At 37.8% G+C, this 19,354-nt stretch overlaps 1 protein-coding gene across 1 annotated transcript in view; it reads right to left on the minus strand.

The window, feature by feature from the left end:
* Positions 1–18,199, minus strand: part of LOC110453439 — a 34,737-nt gene extending 16,538 nt beyond the window's left edge. Inside the window, exons 1-3 of the mRNA XM_021502382.1 lie at positions 18,083–18,199; positions 4,319–4,437; positions 55–337 (exon numbers count right to left, since the gene is read on the minus strand). Of these exons, the coding sequence (XP_021358057.1) occupies positions 55–337; positions 4,319–4,437; positions 18,083–18,128 (448 nt within the window). The 5' untranslated portion in view covers positions 18,129–18,199. The remainder of the gene's footprint in view (positions 1–54; positions 338–4,318; positions 4,438–18,082) is intronic.
* Positions 18,200–19,354: the final 1,155 nt, after the last annotated feature.

Genomic DNA, 19,354 nt, shown 5'->3' on the forward strand with positions numbered 1-19,354 from the left:
CCTCCGCTTTAACGCCCGCATAAATATTAAACGTGAAATAAAATAAAATATTACTTATGGCATCAATCGTTTTTTCGTCGTTTAAAATGTCTATGCCTCCTGACGTCGTCACGTAGATTGTACACCGGTACGTCGAGCTGTCGTTACATTCGGTGTTAGTAAGGTTGAGTTCAAGGTTAGCGGACATGACGGTATCCAGATAGCCGGAAGCTGAGCCACGTAATTCCAGCTGATGATCCTGCCACTGGACTACACTGCCACTGATTGTACGGTTGTAGTCTACGGACACTATTTTAGACTCCTCTGAACCCATGGAGGCGCTGGCGTCCCTGTAAAACTGCACAAATCAAAAGAGTAAGGAACTATATTCAAAATAAGTATGTAAGCTGCAATGAATCAGTGGCGGACCCAGGGGTGTTGCCCTAGTTGCCCGGGCAACACTCTTTTTTCTGTGTCCAAAAATAATCTGGACTTATGTTTTTGAAGATTTTCCTCTTTTTCATATCTATTCAATAGGGAATTAATCCTCTTTTGTTTATCTAATGTCACAGTGTGGTGATCACCCTGTCCGTTGAGAGAGGATAAAACCATCTGTTGGAATTAGGGATATATATGTTAATTGTTATTTCAAAGGTAGAGTCCTTTTCATGATAGATAAACCTGTACTTTCACCTGTGGTTTCATGTACACATCATCACCAGGAGCGATTTATTATACCTGTTAAAAAATCTAAATTTCAAAAATTTCAAAGACGTCCACCTTAGCATCACGTTATCAGGTGAATAATAACCAATGTTAGCATAAAAGCCTGGCATGTATGTTTATCTCCTTTTTAACAGGTGTTGCCCTTGTACATATGGATGCATACAAATTCACAATAAAATACAAACAGTCAAATCATAATTCATATTTATGACAAAATAAATCAATATTTAATTGCCAAAATGCTCGCCTAAACTACATGCACATGAAAAGCATGACACAAACATCAACATTTTAACCAAAAACCTACATTTTTAACGTTGTTTCAGAGAATTTGTTAACACTCGCTCCGCTCGGCCATCATAAAATATAAATACTCTGTGTTATAAAATATAACCTGGAATAATACTGCAAACTCAGAAAACTATTCTATGCCTTAATGTCCGATAAATTCTAGCTTTCTACGCTTGGCAGTGCTTGAACAAGTTTAGTATTCCATCTTTCCCCGGAACAAATTTATCGCATGGATAAATACAGTGAACACCGTAAATCCGACCTTGCCCTCCACGAGGGAGTTATTTTTGGAAGTTAATTCGAACTTTTCTCATTGCTCGTTTTGTGAAGAATCCAGACGTAAATTTATTTGTTGATTGTATGAGAATCTGACTACAGTCTGTAGATTCTTTAACAGCCTCGTTATTTGACATGTCGTCAGAAACTGAGGAAACAGTGGCTGCGAGACGCGTTAATCTGGTAACGTTTGAAGTGAGTGCGCATGCGGCAAGAGCACAGGGGTTCATTACAAATGTCTGAAATGTTTATGTGTGCTGTGACTCATATCAGTAGGTCTGTAACATATGCGTCAGTAGGTCGATAAAATATGTGTATTTCAGACATTTGTAACGAACCCCTGTTGATCAGTGCAGTGTAACAGACGATATTTTTGATAAATTGCATGAGCGTTAAAAATGTTTCCATTGCCGGCAGTGGTGATTTAAACCGTTGTGCATTTTGTACGATATTGCAGACCTTGGTCTTGTTTTTGTTGCAATAAAAGTATTTTTTATTTTATTTTTTATTTTGCACATAAATTGATAATGACATTGCCAAATATCACCATGCCTAGCGACATTTCAGCAGCCGTCATGTTTATTTACATTGGATATTGTAGTTCCGGTCAGTGTTGTATAAATACGCTAAGAATTTTGTCTCGTGCTGCATGATAATTAAAGTACCATCAACGACACAGCTTTCAAAGAAGCTATATAGTGACAATGCCATGCAAATGTTAATATATATCCATAGTTGTTAAGGACGTTAAGACAAGGATTTGAATCCAGATGACTACTATGTCACTATCGCTCTATACGTAATGTTCTACACGGGTACCTAGCATATGTAACTATCGCTCTATACGTAATGTTCTACACGAGAACCTAGCATATGTCACTATCGCTCTGTGCGTAATGTTCTACACGGGTACCTCGCATATGTCACTATCGCTCTTTACGTAATGTTCTACACGAGTACCTAGCATATGTCCCTATCGCTCTGTGCGTACTGTTCTACACGGGCACCTCGCATATGTCACTATCGCTCTATACGTAATGTTCTACACGAGTACCTAGCATATGTCACTATCGCTCTGTGCGTACTGTTCTACACGGGTACCTCGCATATGTCACTATCGCTCTATACGTAATGTTCTACACGAGTACCTAGCATATGTCACTCTCGCTCTATACGTTATGTTCTACACGGGTACCTAGCATATGTCACTATTGCTCTATACGTAATGTTCTACACGAGTACCTAGCCTATGTCACTATCGCTCTATACGTAATGTTCTACACGCGTACCTAGCATATGTCACTATCGCTCTATACGTTATGTTCTACACGGGTACCTAGCATATGTCACTATTGCTCTATACGTAATGTTCTACACGAGTACCTAGGATATGTCACTATCGCTCTATACGTAATGTTCTACGCGGGTACCTAGCATATGTCACTATCGCTCTATACGTAATTTTCTACACGAGTACCTAGCATATGTCAGTATCGCTCTGTGCGTAATGTTCTACACGAGTACCTAGCATATGTCACTCTCGCTCTATACGTTATGTTCTACACGGGTACCTAGCATATGTCACTATTGCTCTATACGTAATGTTCTACACGGGTACCTAGAATATGTCACTATCGCTCTATACGTAATGTTCTACGCGGGTACCTAGCATATGTCACTATCGCTCTATACGTAATTTTCTACACGAGTACCTAGCATATGTCACTATCGCTCGATACGTAATGTTCTACACGAGTACCTAGGATATGTCACTATCGCTCTATACGTAATGTTCTACACGGGCACCTAGCATATGTCACTATCGCTCTATACGTAATGCTCTACACGGGTACCTAGCATATGTCACTATCGCGCTATACGTAATGTTCTACACGAGTACCTAGCATATGTCCCTATCGCTCTGTGCGTAATGTTCTACACGAGTACCTAGCATATGTCACTCTCGCTCTATACGTTATGTTCTACACGGGTACCTAGCATATGTCACTATCGCGCTATACGTAATGTTCTACACGAGTACCTAGCATATGTCCCTATCGCTCTGTGCGTAATGTTCTACACGAGTACCTAGCATATGTCACTCTCGCTCTATACGTTATGTTCTACACGGGTACCTAGCATATGTCACTATTGCTCTATACGTAATGTTCTACACGAGTACCTAGGATATGTCACTATCGCTCTATACGTAATGTTCTACACGAGTACCTAGCATATGTCACTATCGCTCAATAAGTAATGTTCTACACGAGTACCTAGCATATGTCACTATCGCTCTATACGTAATGTTCTACACGAGTACCTAGCATATGTCACTATCGCTCTATACGTAATGTTCTACACGAGTACCTAGGATATGTCACTATCGCTCTATACGTAATGTTCTACACGGGTACCTAGCATATCTGTTCGAATAAGAGGACTTGAGAAAGATTATTTCATCCAAAACGTCCCCTTTTACTTCAAACAAAGAAAATAGAACTTTTGTTATCATAGAGAGATGATGCCATTTTGGATGACCATAACTACATACTTGTATGAGGCTTACCGTTATGCGTATTAACCTTATCGACTGTAACGTAGTCTATCATTATAGGTATTGATAGACTTCCAGGAACCGAAACATGTGAAGTAGTATATGTGTTAAAGATGGGAAACTAACAACTATTACGACAATCTCAGAGGTTAAAACCGGGCCCGTATTCATGAAATCGTTCTCATATTCAAGCATGGATTTTGTACTCAAACTAACTTTCTTGTAACTCACTTAAATCATGTCAAATGATAAAAAGCCAAATGTAAACAAACAGTATTTGGGTTTAAGTCTCTTCAACATGTTCCAAACCATTGACAAAATAAGATTTTATTATTAATTTATAAACAAGAAGTTAGGCTCGAGCTCAACATCTAGGCTTGAATCTGAAAACGTTTTCATAAATACAGGCCCAGGTGTCCGGAACATAGATCAGGGATTTAATACGACATTACATACAGAAATTATACTATTCGTCTGGTCACGTGATACCTGAATACTGTTAACGTCCGATATTCCCGTCGTATCCGAAAACTCGCATCGAAGGGAAAGGTCAGCTTGTCCTATGTCCAGAGTGGCAGGTGCCGACAGCGACACCATCTGTCCGTACACTACAAACAAATGAACAGGAGTTCATGAATTAAATTTGATCTCAAACATGTCGTCATAGAGATGTCTCACTCTGTCCTGTACGGAGTAGCGATCAATGACGAACCCCTCAACTCAACGGTTTAGTCTAGAGATTCAGTCTGGATATTCTCACCATAGTAATATTAATTAAGTTTATATATTCTCACCATGGTTACGTTGATGTAGTATATATATTCTTACCATAGTTACATTGATTTAGTCTAGATATTCTCACCATGGTAACATTGATTTAGTCTATATATTCTCACCATAGTAACATTGATTTAGTCTAGATATTCTCACCATAGTAACATTGATTGAGTCTAGATATTCTCACCATAGTAACATTGATGTAGTCTAGATATTCTCACCATGGTAATATTGATGTAGTCTAGATATTCTCACCATGGTAATATTGATTTAGTCTATATATTGTCACCATGGTGACATTGATATAGTCTAGATATTCTCACCATGGTAATATTGATTTAGTCTAGATATTCTCACCATGGTAACACTGATGTAGTCTAGATATTCTCACCATAGTAATATTGATCTAGTCTAGATATTCTCAGCATGGTTACATTGATGTAGCCTAAATATTCTCACCATAGTAACACTGATGTAGTCTAGATATTCTCACCATGGTAACATTAATTTAGGCTAGATACTCTCACCATGGTAACATTGATTGAGTTTAGATATTCTCACCATAGTAACATTGATTTAGTCTAGATATTCTCAGCATGGTAACATTGATGTAGTCTATATATATTTACCATGGTAACATTGATTTAGTCTAGATATTCTCACCATAATAACATTGATTTAGTCTAGATTTTCTCACCATAGTAACATTGATTTAGTCTATATATTCTCACCATAGTAATATTGATTTAGTCTAGATATTCTCTCCAAAGTAACAGTGATTTAGTCTAGATATTATCACCATAGTAACATTGATTTAGTCTAGATATTCACACCATAATAACATTGATGTAGTCTAGATATTTTCACCATGGTAACATTGATTTAGTCAATATATATTTACCATGGTAACATTGATTTAGTCTAGATATTCTCACCATAGTAACATTGTTGTAGTATAGATATTCTCACCACGGTAACATTGACTTAGTCCATATATTCTCACCATAGTAATATTGATTTAGTCTAGATTTTCTCACCATAGTAACATTGATTCAGTCTAGATATTCTCACCATGGTAACATTGATTTAGTCTATATATTGTGACCATGGTAACATTGATTTAGTCTATATATTATCACCATAGTAATATTGATTTAGTCTAAATATTCTCACCATAGTAACATTGTTGTAGTATAGATATTCTCACCATGGTAACATTGATTTAGTCTATATATTCACCATGGTAACATTGATTTAGTCTAGATATTCTCACCATAGTAACATTGATTTAGTCTATATATTCTCACCATGGTAACATTGATTTAGTCTAGATATTCTCACCAAAGTAACATTGATTTGGTCTAGATATTCTCACCATAGTAAAATTGATTTAGTCTATATATTCTCACCATAGTAACATTGATTTAGTCTAGATATTCTCACCATGGTAACACTGATTTAGCCTATATATTCTCACCATAGTAACATTGATGTAGTCTAGATATTCTCACCATAATAACATTGATTTAGTCTATATATTCTCACAAAAGTAACATTGATTTAGTCTATATATTCTCACCTTGGTAATATTGATGTAGTATAGCTATTCTTACCATGGTAACATTGAATTAGTCGAGATATTCTCACCATAGTAACATTGATTTAGTCTATATATTCTCACCATGGTAACATTGATGTAGTCTAGATATGCTCACCATAGTAACATTGATGAAGCATAGCTTTTCTCACCATGGTAATATTGATTTAATCTATATATTCTTACCATGGTAACATTGATTTAGTCTTGATATTTGCACCATGGTAATATTGATTTAGTTTATATATTCTCACCATAGTAACATTGATTTAGTCTAGATATTATCACCATAGTAACATTGGTAGACGTTTAGTTATCCACTTCTGTGTAACACCCTGGACGTTACTTCTGTGTAACACCCTGGACGTTGCTTCTGTGTAACACCCTGGACGTTACTTCTGTGTAACACACTGGGCGTTACTTCTGTGTAACACCCTGGACGTAACTTCTGTGTAACACCCTGGACGTTACTTCTGTATAACATCCTGGACGTTACTTCTGTGTTACACCCTGGACGTTTCTTCTGTGTAACACCCTGGACGTTACTTCTGTGCTACACCCTGGACGTTACTTCTGTGTAACACACCGGGCGTTACTTCTGTGTAACACCCTGGACGTTACTTCTGTGCTACACCCTGGACGTTACTTCTGTGTAACACACCGGGCGTTACTTCTGTGTAACACCCTGGACGTTACTACTGTGTAACACACTGGACGTTACTTCTGTGTAACCCCCTGAACGTTACTTCTGTGTAACACACTGGACGTTACTTCTGTGTAACACCCTGGACGTTACTTCTGTGTAATACCCTGGACGTTACTACTGTGTAACACACTGGACGTTACTTCTGTGTAACACCCTGAACGTTACTTCTGTGTAACACACTGGACGTTACTTCTGTGTTACACCCTAGACGTTACTTCTGTGTAACACCCTGGACGTTACTTCTGCGTAACACCCTGGACGTTACTTCTGTGTAACACCCGGGACGTTACTTCTGTGTTACACCCTGGACGTTACTTCTGTCTAGTACCCTGGACGTTACTTCTGTGTAACACCCTGGACGGTACTTCTGTGTAACACCCTGGACGTTACTTCTGTGTTACCCCCTGGACGTTACTTCTGTGTAACACACTGGACGTTCCTTCTGTGTTACACCCTGGACGTTACTTCTGTGTAACACCCTGGGCGTTACTTCTGTGTAACACACTGGACGTTACTTCTGTGTAACACCCTGGACGTTACTTCTGTGTAACACCCTGGACGCTACTTCTGTGTAACACCCTGGACGTTACTTTTGTGTTACACACTGGACGTTACTTCTGTGTAACACCCTGGACGTTACTTCTGTGTAACAACCTGGACGTTACTTCTGTGTTACACCCTGGACGTTACTTCTGTGTTACACCCTGGACGTTACTTCTGTGTAACACACAGGACGTTATTTCATTGGTCAATCGTTTTGATTCATTGCACTCGTTTCCCCTATCAGAAACAGAAATGGTGTTATTTCCTAGGTTCTCTGGCTATGGTATAAGTTATAGGAGAAAAATGTCAACACACTTGTGATGGCTGGTTACACTCATCAATTGCCAACTATTCTCAGTTAAGTTTTATACTAGACTGTATCATATCGGCCGTACGTCAATGATCCTAATCTAAGACGACGCTTTGCAAGGTTTCAACTTGGTGAACATTATTTGGAATTGTATCGTGGCCAATAAATTAAACTTAAAAGTAAGAGGAACGGAAAACGAAAGCAATTTTATATAATCGGGGAAATGTATTCGAACAATGGCATACATTTTAACTTGTCAAAGAAAAGTGAAATTTAAGTTATGCATATATTGGTTTCTTCAAACTTCTGTGAGTCCAGATGTTGCATTTCATCATGTAATCGTTAAGAACTGAGAGGAGCAACAACTTCTCATGTAATTATAGCTTACATGTCGAATTAAACTGAAACTGTCGTATTCTGTTGGTCGCTGAGTACGGTTTCTATCGTAAGTTTATCTTATATAGTTTATGTCTAATTTAATTTATTAGATGTAGTTTAATTAAAAACAAATCTTAAAAAATAATCATATTATTATATGAATTATTATTTTACTATACAGGGGATGTGTGTTTTGTCAGGGAGTTTAGGTAAATACACCCTCAACCCTCGCTCATACACTATCATATCATCCCGAAGCGGAACCTACAGCATTAATTTCCAAAATCTCAAATAGAAAGTGAAATGAATTATATTTCTAATTTTGACGAATCGTTATTATTTGGTAAATGCGGCGGCAGATATATGTCTGTTCCCCTAGTTCAAACATGACGTTTAAACGCCACGCGGTAATCAACTTGATACGACATTCTCTCGGGGAGCAGTCATTTTACAATATTTTTTTATTAACAGTATCGTGAGAATCTCGTTCTTTTTAAGCTATTTTATTCAATTCTTTGTAGATATCATGTCTTTATAATATATCTTATATAACAACATTGGAGGCACGGTAGTCTAGTGGGAAGACGTCGGGATCGTGACCGAAGAGTTACGGGTTCGAGTCACTGCACGGCACTGTGTTGTATTTTTTAGCAAGATACTTTACTCCGCTAATTCCAGTCTACTTAGCTGTAAATGAGTACGTGGTTGGGTAGTGCTAGAATTGTAGAATGCTAGCTGTGAGCGCCGAAATGGCAGCACCGGCTGTATGTTCCCCAGGGAGTTGGTATTGGCTGGTTGCAACTATAACAACGGATAATAATTTGTGAACCGCTACAAACTAGGTTGTGATAAAGCGGTATATAAGAGTCTCGAATTATTATAATCATTATGACACTGACACATAGAAGAACTTCTATTAAGCTTAAAACATATATTTATGTCTTATGTAATGTATCTTACATATTTGATATAACATATCTGATTAACAAACAAAATACGAAATACATTATTAGATATTTTACAAGCATATACATGTATGATACCATACAGATTTGGTATGGGATGGAGGGTTAACATTGCTCCTGGAATAAATGTTAAGATGCCAAGTAAGTGTTGACTTTTTGATCGTAACAGCGAGTGAGAACTACGAGACCAGAAATGGGCTGGGAAACAGTGATCAGGATTCAGTTTAAGGTGGTGACGCCCAAAACATCTTAGTGTTGTTCATTTTATCTCCCACGGTTACTTTCATCTTCAACAAGAGAATACTGATTACAGCTCATAAAACTTCAATCTTAATATGTTTACAAACATTATTATCAAAATATGTCCCGAGCTTATCATCGCCTCGTTTACTTTACTCGTTGTAAAATACCATGCGTCACGTGACCACGAGACATCACGGCTGGTGACATGTCTACCCTATTTCAATAATTTCCGTAACACTATCAGACGGCCCCTTCAATAAATAAACTTCAGATACGTAAAGTAACGATACCAATAAACTAGGCAACTCGTGATGTCACTGTGATGCCTTCCTATACCAGCCGGACATCTCTATATCGGTAAACTAGACAACTGATCGTGATGTCACTGTGATGCCTTCCTATACCAGCTGGACATCTCTATATCGGTAAACTGATTATTAGGCACACTCACTACGTATATTTTATAAAGCCCAATTCCATTACTCTGAGCTATGTTAGGATTACACTGTATCGTTTGCGGTTCTTCAGGCTAATAACACATTGGTTCTGTAAGTACAATAAACCCAATTGTCGACGTTAATCCAATAAACAATTACAATAAACAGATTACTCGTCTTTAAACCACAAACAGTTCCTGTTAACTTTTAAAACATTTTCCTTTTAGGAGGAGGAGGAGAGGAGGGAGAGGTAGGGGTGGGGGTTGTATATATGTTGTACTTAGTCTATAACTATGAACACGTAATATTAAGTAATCAAAATTCTCGTTATTCCCCACCCCTGCAGATGGGGGATCGGGAAAAGAATACACCTGCTGTTTCCCACTGCATGTATCGTAGGAGGCAACTAATGTGGGAACACCTTGCAGAATTAGGGATTTGCTTTGGTGTCCTTTATTTGGGGACACAAAAGCGGCCAAAACAAATCTGCTGCACCCATTGCAATATTTGGGATTTTTATCTTTCTTTCTTCCTCTAACTACCATTTATTTCCTAGCGCCTTGCTTGGCAACACCTCACTTTTGGCCTTAATGTTGAGCGTTCGCCCAGGTGAGGAAGGTAATGGGTTCTGTCCCCAGGCCGGGATATACCAAAGTCCTTAAAAATGGTAGCTGTTACTTCCTGCTTAGTGTTCAGCATTTAGGGGAATGTCAACAACTGGTTCACCCTTTGTCAGTGTAATGTTACCGGGCGGAATGCTGTGATGGGTGCCTTCGGCATGGTATTTCAGTTAGATAGCACTATAAAGTCGGCATCAGATCCGCTCTATCACAAGGAGGCAAGCACACCAACATATCCTGTCTCCTGCAAACACACACGCAAGCACGCAAACACTAAAAAACGGAGGCACGTCCTTAAAATACATTAGCTGTTAATAGGACGTTAAACAAAATCAAACCAAACCAAACATCTCAGTATTTCCGAAGAAAATGTCAGACTGAAATATAGTATCATCATAGCAGGTCTTAGCTGGCTGATGGAAATCCGGGAAACAAATGATAATAATAATAATATACAACATTTGATATAGCGCCCTATCTAGCTAACATAAGCCACTCTAAAGCGCTTTGTACATAGATATACAATTAATACAATTAAGATATTCTATTTTGAGGAATTCGCAGGAGCTGCCTTATCAGGCGCTAACTACTAGTCCTATGGCACCTGGCTAATGTCTCCCTATGCGTGTATGCCTGCGTGTGTGTTGGAGGTGCATTGTTTGTAGTGGGACCGTGCCATCTCACTTGAATGCTACATCACAGATACCGCAACATCCACCCCAGACCATTTTATACTCCACCTGGGTTGTTGGAGTTGTGTGGGCAGAAGAAAAACACTTTGAAATACGAATGATTCCTTGCATTATTGGTACCTTTTGATGTAGATAGGATGACATCTTGCATTTTGTGATGAGCTACTATATATTGATACGACTTTGTGACATGGTGATGAGTTGGATTGTACTTTTCTAGGAATACATATAGTCGTATGTTTCAATAGTTCAATGACATAACTAGCACATGGAGCATTAATTCATGTGGGGGTTTTCTTCAAATGAACACAGGACAAACAGTTTACTGCCGCTTAGTACCACATCTAATGATACTGTTGTGTACTGTCAGCAAACGAAAATCAGAGATAACACCCACAAGTGTTAAATAACTAGACATACTAGCTAACAGGCCTGAACGTGGTTGTTTTTACTTTGTTCCTCCAGTAAATTACACGATCAAGCTTGATCCGCTTCTTATTGCGTTCCCTCATTTGCATTACGCATAAAATTCCTCCGCGACTGACATCGCCATATACATAGTTATTGGTACACAAACAACAATAAAATCTGGTCTGTCAACAAGTGGAGATAGTTTACGATGTCCGCCATTTTATAACAACCATCAAAACATGTTAATACTGACTGACCATGGCCAGTGCTAGCAAGTAGACATTTCTATGACGTCACTTCCTGCGAAATTAACTTTGCTCCAAGACCATTAGCAGACGACACTTTGGATAAGGGCACATTATTATGTTTTTCCTATTTGTTAAGGATGAGAAGAAAATCTTATTTATAACTTTCTATTAAATAAACTGTATGTTATATATAACTTTGCAGAAGTATATGACATGATCGGTTCAGTCAGGATCATACGGAATCTTGGCAGAATGGTTATTATTGACGTTTTGTTACATTTATGAAGCACAAAAAAACTCATGTTCAAGGCGATACACATAGATATGTGGTAAACAGAAAAATAGCTTTTGAAAATACGTCATTTTCATGTCATTTAAGCCAAGCCTTGCTTAGAAAGCAATTGAGAGACATATTTTACTCTAATTAATTCTTTTCTTGTGACAAGTAAGTAGCTTTTAGGATATTTTGTCCAGATAGACAAACATATTACCAGCTTTAAGTAATATGGTCTCCTGCGTATTAAACAGAAACGTTTGAAATATATTTTATGATAAAGTTTTGGATCGTTTAATAAAAACAATCACAAGAAATACAAACATCCATTCAGTTATAGATATAACAGTTTCATTTTAAGGCAGAACAGATTGATGTATGTTGATTTTAACAAACAACAATTAGTCTTATGCATGATGACTACATCAAACAACAATTAGTCTTATGTTTGATGACTACAACAAACAACAATTAGTCTTATGCATGATGACTACATCAAACAACAGTTAGTCTTATGCATGATGACTACAACAAACAACAATTAGTCTTATGCATGATGACTACAACAAACAAACAAAAGTAGCACCAGCAAAGGGTTATAAGGGTGTTATAATACCCTACGCGGGTAGTAATCACGATATCTTTAAAACATGGAATAAGTCAGGGATGCTTAATATATTATTTCGTGCAATTTTAATAAACGATGCTTTAAAAATCAAAAATGTTTCATGCATTGTCAGATTTATAGATAAACACACTGCGATGACCTCTCAAATTCCACGTGCGAGCGATGAGCAAATTGTCCGAGCGACATACCCCGAAACATTGTGTGATGTACTGTTTAACATCTTTATACTACTACCTTATATATTTCTACATTCACAAAAGTCAACTAAACACCGTATTGTCATCGATCTCAAAACCGGTGTCGGTGACAAACGTAAACAAGTAGAGATTTCCGCGGAGGAATACCACGAACCTTAAAACTATGTAGAACAAGTATATTTATAACAATCTTATCGTCATTCATGGCTTTTCCATGTGCACATTTACGCTTAAAATTGTGTTGTTATTATCACAAGATTGTTTCGTAAGTTTTTTTTATTTGTTAATGAGGGACTATTTCATTTCGCGGAACACTTTTGTGTGGATACTATTTCCTGTTTAGGACGTCACTTGGCGCGAACAAACACTCTTTTTGAGAAAACACGTTCCCAAATGCCGGGAAATGGGAAAATCTATTCTCAAGTTTTTGAGAACAATATCTTCTTGAGCATTCTCATACTGACAATCCGTGACAATGAATGTATCATGCTGCCGGAAGGTGGTATACAGTAATATATACATGATAATACTCCATTATCACGATAAAGTGACCTTTTACACTAAAGGAACTGAGGAATTTTTCAATTTCAAAAAATATGATATTTTCTCTTCCCAAAATTACAGGGTGGTATGATGTAGAATTTTTCATCATCCCTGAAACGTAGCACAAATGTTTATTTCTAACTCATTATATACAAATGACCATTTTACAAAACAAGATATGAGATTTTCAAGATTTTCTCTGTGCTAATTGTATTTTTGAATTGGAGAAATTGGCGTGCCATTCAATTTGGTTAATCTGCTGGCCAGCTATATAGGCTGATACTTTGTGTGTGTGAAAACAACATTGGTCATTTAAGCAAATGAAACCATATTACTGTTAAGATGAACTACATGTTATAGTGTATTTTTTTTTTATCTCTGCAGCCAATGTCCAATGTGATGCAGTGATTTCGGCGGAGCGTTCTGACTAAGCCGTATAGTACTGTGGTTGATCTTTCTCAACATAATACAACAGTTACAGGCAGATATAACATTTCAAAATTGGTCAGACATTGAAATCTGAATACTTTCATGACCCCGAAGGACATAACAACATTATTTTCTACAACTAAGATCTTTAAAGGACTTGTCCTCTGTGATATTAAAGACATCCATAATTCTGCAGAACCATACGTAGGTTCTGATACAACTAGATGAAATGCTCAACTGACTTGGCTACAGGCGTTGAACACACCAATATATTTACACCCATATATGTTAACCGACGGCTATTTTTGATGATCTATTATTTGCCATTTCATTCCTCGTACAAGTATTTATACTGTACAGGGATAGGAACCTTTGAAATTCACTTTGTTTGTATTCGTGTGTGACTTAATGAAATGATACCAAGTCATGCGTTACGAGTGGTGTCACTCCGGCAACATTTGAATTCTGCATAACAATCGTCTGATCATCTCCAACTGTCCGGGGTCACCCTCCCACACACTCCATTACCACAGGTCTAGGTCCACGTGAATCAGAGTTAGAACTAATTTACATAGATCTGAGACGTAGGAAAAAGCATGGTTCAGTTGTCGGCTTAAGAAACATTGAAGAGTTCACGACCTGCACTAACACTTCCGGGATCCTGGGACACAAATTAAAAGGTACAAAATGGCGCCGCCGTTGTCTCCAGATCGATGTGAGGTTTAGCATGGGTAGATCATCATGCATAATATATGGCCGTTTTTGATGGGGATGGGGTTTATTGTATCCGTAGTGAATCTAGTAAGTTTGTAAATGACAAAACAGAAAATAGTAAAAATTAGTAGCCTGAGGTTCCTAGACACACTGACGTTTGTCACAAACTGAGTTTTTAAGAAACAAAGATCGTATGGAGAACTAGTGAGATTTAAGTTACAATAAAACAGAACCAAGAACTCTACCACTGTTCCCCAGTATTGTTATAAAACGTACGCTACCACTGTTCCCCAGTATTGTTATAGAACGCTACCACTGGTCCCCAGTATTATTATAGAACGCTACCACTGGTCCCCAGTATTATTATAGAACGCTACCTCTGTTCCCCAGTATTGTTATAGAACTCTACCACTGTTCCCCAGTATTATTATATAACGCTATCACTGTTCCCCAGTATTATTATAGAACGATAACACTGTTCCCCAGTATTGTTATAGAACGATTACACTGTTCCCCAGTATTGTTATAGAAAGCTACCACTGTTCCCCAGTCTTGTTATAGAACGCTACCACTGTTCCCGAGTATTTTTATAGAACGCTACCACTGTTCCCCGGTATTGTTTTAGAACGCTACCACTGTTCCCCAGTATTGTTATAAAACGCTACCACTGTTCCCCAGTATTATTATATAACGCTACTACTGTTCCCCAGTATTATTATAGAACGCTACCTCTGTTCCCCAGTATTGTTATAGAACTCTACCACTGTTCCCCAGTATTATTATATAACGCTACATCTGTTCCCCAGTATTATTATAGAACGCTACCACTGTTCGCCAGTATTGTTATAGAACGCTACCACTGGTCCCCAGTATTGTTATAGAACGCTACCCCTGTTCCCCAGTATTATTATATAACGCTACTACTGTTCCCCAGTATTATTATAGAACGCTACGACTGTTCCCCAGTATTGTTATAGAACGATTACACTGTTCCCCAGTATTGTTATAGAACACTAACACTGTTCCCCAGTATTGTTATAGAAAGCTACCACTGTTCCCCAGTCTTGTTATAGAACGCTACCACTGTTCCCAAGTATTGTTATAGAACGCTACCACTGTTTCCCAGTATTATTATAGAACGCTACCACTGTTCGCCAGTATTGTTATAGAACGCTACCACTGTTTCCCAGTATTATTATAGAACGCTACCACTGTTCGCCAGTATTGTTATAGAACGCTACCACTGGTCCCCAGTATTATTATAGAACGCTACCACTGTTCCCCACTATTGTTATAGAACGCTACCACTGTTCGCGAGTATTATTATATAACGCTACTACTGTTCCCCAGTATTATTATAGAACGATAACACTGTTCCCCAGTATTGTTATAGAAAGCTACCACTGTTCCCCAGTCTTGTTATAGAACGCTACCACTGTTCCCCAGTATTAGTATAGAACGCTACCACTGTTCCCCACTATTGTTATAGAACGCTACCACTGTTCCCGAGTATTTTTATAGAACGCTACCACTGTTCCCCGGTATTGTTTTAGAACGCTACCACTGTTCCCCAGTATTGTTTTAGAACGCTACCACTGTTCCCCAGTATTAGTATAGAACGCTACCACTGTTCCCCACTATTGTTATAGAACGCTACCACTGTTCGCGAGTATTATTATATAACGCTACTACTGTTCCCCAGTATTATTATAGAACGATAACACTGTTCCCCAGTATTGTTATAGAAAGCTACCACTGTTCCCCAGTCTTGTTATAGAACGCTACCACTGTTCCCAAGGATTGTTATAGAACGCTACCACTGTTCCCAAGTATTGTTATAGAACGCTACCACTGTCCCCCAGTATTGTTATAGAACACTAACACTGTTCCCCAGTATTGTTATAGAACGCTGGGGAACAGTGGTAGCGTTATATAATAATACTGGGGAACAGGGGTAGCGTTTTATAACAATACTGGGGAACAGTGGGAGAGTTCTTGGTTCTGTTTTATTGTAACTTAAATCTCACTAGTTCTCCATACAGATGTAGCGTTCTATAATAATACTGGGGAAAAGTGTTAGCGTTCTATACCAATACTGGGGAACAGTGTTAGCGTTCTATAACAATACTGGGGAACAGAGGTAGCGTTCTATAATAATACTGGGGAACAGTGATAGCGTTATATAATAATACTGGGGAACAGTGGTAGCGTTATATAACAATACTGGGGAACAGTGGTAGCGTTCCCCAGTATTGTTATAGAACGCTACCACTGTTCCCCAGTATTATTATATAACGCTACCACTGTTCCCCAGTATTATTATAGAACGCTACATCTGTTCCCCAGTATTATTATAGAACGCTACCACTGTTCCCCAGTATTGTTAAATAATGTCAAACTCGTTATCTATCCTAGTTAACCTAGTTGTCAAAAGAGAACAGATTGTGTGGTGAACACAAACAAAGTTTACACATATTCTAAACAAGAAATGCGTCGCGTGGACAATCCGAAAACCAAAGCAGTATTGTGGAGCGTTGAAAAACAAATGATAAAAAGAAGAACGAGAGTAGAGACAAAATAAATCGTAGAAATATAAGTCCGACAATAAGTTCACATTGATTAACAGATACATAATCGAGATTCATTTGAGTCAGAAAATAGTCAATATGAGATGAATAGCGTAGCCTATAGCACGACAAAAATACGGGGTCTGTCTCCCGCCAAGTGATGAAGACGAACTAATCGCTGTCAATGTCTATGGTTGTCGTTTATAGTGAGAGTTCCGCCATAGAGAAGACCTATAGTGATAACGGGACGTGGGGAGAACAAAATATTTTCCGACACTGTGACAGATCTTGACAGATCTTGTTTTGGTTTCACAACCTGGACACGCGACGGTGTGACGTCGAAACGATATCGAGCGTCTGTAGCAAACTAGCGTTCAAATCTTTAAGTATCATATTCTTTTGATATGACCTTTTTATTTAATAACTCCCTTCCCCATCGCTTAACGGCACAAAAGTCACCAACATTTGCCGGATGTTGACAGCAGATGACGTAAACAAAACAGCACGCGGCAAAAAGCTCGTGAAAAATGTCGTCCGGTCAAGGTTCATCTTCTCGACCAATCAAAACTACGGAAGGCCATATACCACGTGTGGTGTATAACTCATATTTATTCAACAGTCTGCATGTTACACAGCGTATTGTGGTAGAAATGGTATACAAAGATAGGAGTCAGATAAATATTATATAGAGATAAGAGTCAGATAAATATTACATTAATATAAGAGTAGGATAAACAGTGGATTAAACTAAGAGTAAGATCAATGGTAGAAAAATATAAGAATAAGATAAGTAGTAAATAGATAAAGGATAAAGTCAGATGAATAGAATGAATATTTTGGAATAAAAAACCTGAGATTACAGTCAGATAAAAAGTATGCTTACATTACAGTAAGACAAATAGTAGATTGAGATAATTTGCCGGTTGGAAGTTCAGATAACATTTTACATAATAACATACAACAGTTAGGCTTACCTCTGGTTTGAACTAGGGATAAAGCGAACAAGATGAAAATCCCCATTTTTCTGTCAGTTTTCAGGTAACGAAGGGAAATGAAGCCGGTCAATGTGTACAGGTGGAAACACAGGTGGATGGCCTATGGTCACTTACAATTGTAAGGTATGCAGGTACTCCCCCTTATATAGACTTTAGGGGTAATGACCAACGCATTGCCACAGTGAGGCCCAACAGGGGGTTCAGTCGTTTTCTTTTCAAATTTCATTTTATCTTCTAAACTTAACTCTCTCCTTAGTCTTTTATCACCAGCAGACTGATACAGCCATTGCTATCAGTTGTGTTTTAGGTTTCACGACCGAGGCCGAATCATCATGAAGTAATAACTCGTTTAGTCCGTACATGGTGTCCAAGTTGAAACTGTGTCGTATAAAAGTTTAGTTCATAAGATTGTTGGAAACAAAGGACAGATATTTATATAAAACTCAAAAAGAAAATAAGCAACAGCATGTTTAAGTACTTTCATCTCTTAAAGGCGATACATATGTGTCCATTCTATTTTATATGATTTTCCTTTCCTTTTAGTTGTGAATATTTCGTAATATGTGGGGCATGTTACCGACCGTAAGAAATTACAGATACGAATTCTCCCTGAAAGGCCCCAGTTAAATTTACAATCCTCACTCGATTTCCCCCCGATCCTGAGCATGCTTATGGTGCCCTATAAACTAATTTGAACCTCAATGTTTATTACGCTTGTTTAATTAGGGGTGTGGACCGAAGTGGGCGGGGCTCCTTACAGTTGGTATTTCCGCTTACCATGTGATGGGTCTACCCAGCGGTCAGTTTTACATACAAAGCACTGACAATTCAGGTGTCAGTATACACGTTAGGGAAAAGACAAGAACGTGACCAATTTAAGGCCATTAGTTCAGGTCTATTCTATGAAAAAGATCAGTTGTTGAATATCAAAAGATCATGATCATTGATAAGATTACTCACTTCGGGTTAAAAAGATTTGTAAATGACCTTTTCCAGACAACTCAAGATTGAAGAATCTGTTATCCTCTTAACACGTTTATACAGTGTTTATGTAAAATAAATACTTAGTCTAGCAATTGAAGCGTTTAGTTTTTGCTAACTGTTATTATTTATTTATTTATTATTATTTGAAAAATTAAGAAATTACTGTATATCTAACCGGAAATTTCACGGTCACAGGGCGATGTATAACTATATTTGTTTCCGTTATCTACTCAGTATGTTGTATAGTATATCAGTTAGACACGGTCA

The sequence above is a fragment of the Mizuhopecten yessoensis genome, unplaced genomic scaffold (assembly GCF_002113885.1).
Source record: "Mizuhopecten yessoensis strain PY_sf001 unplaced genomic scaffold, ASM211388v2 scaffold7289, whole genome shotgun sequence".
NCBI classification, from domain to species: Eukaryota; Metazoa; Mollusca; class Bivalvia; order Pectinida; family Pectinidae; genus Mizuhopecten; species Mizuhopecten yessoensis.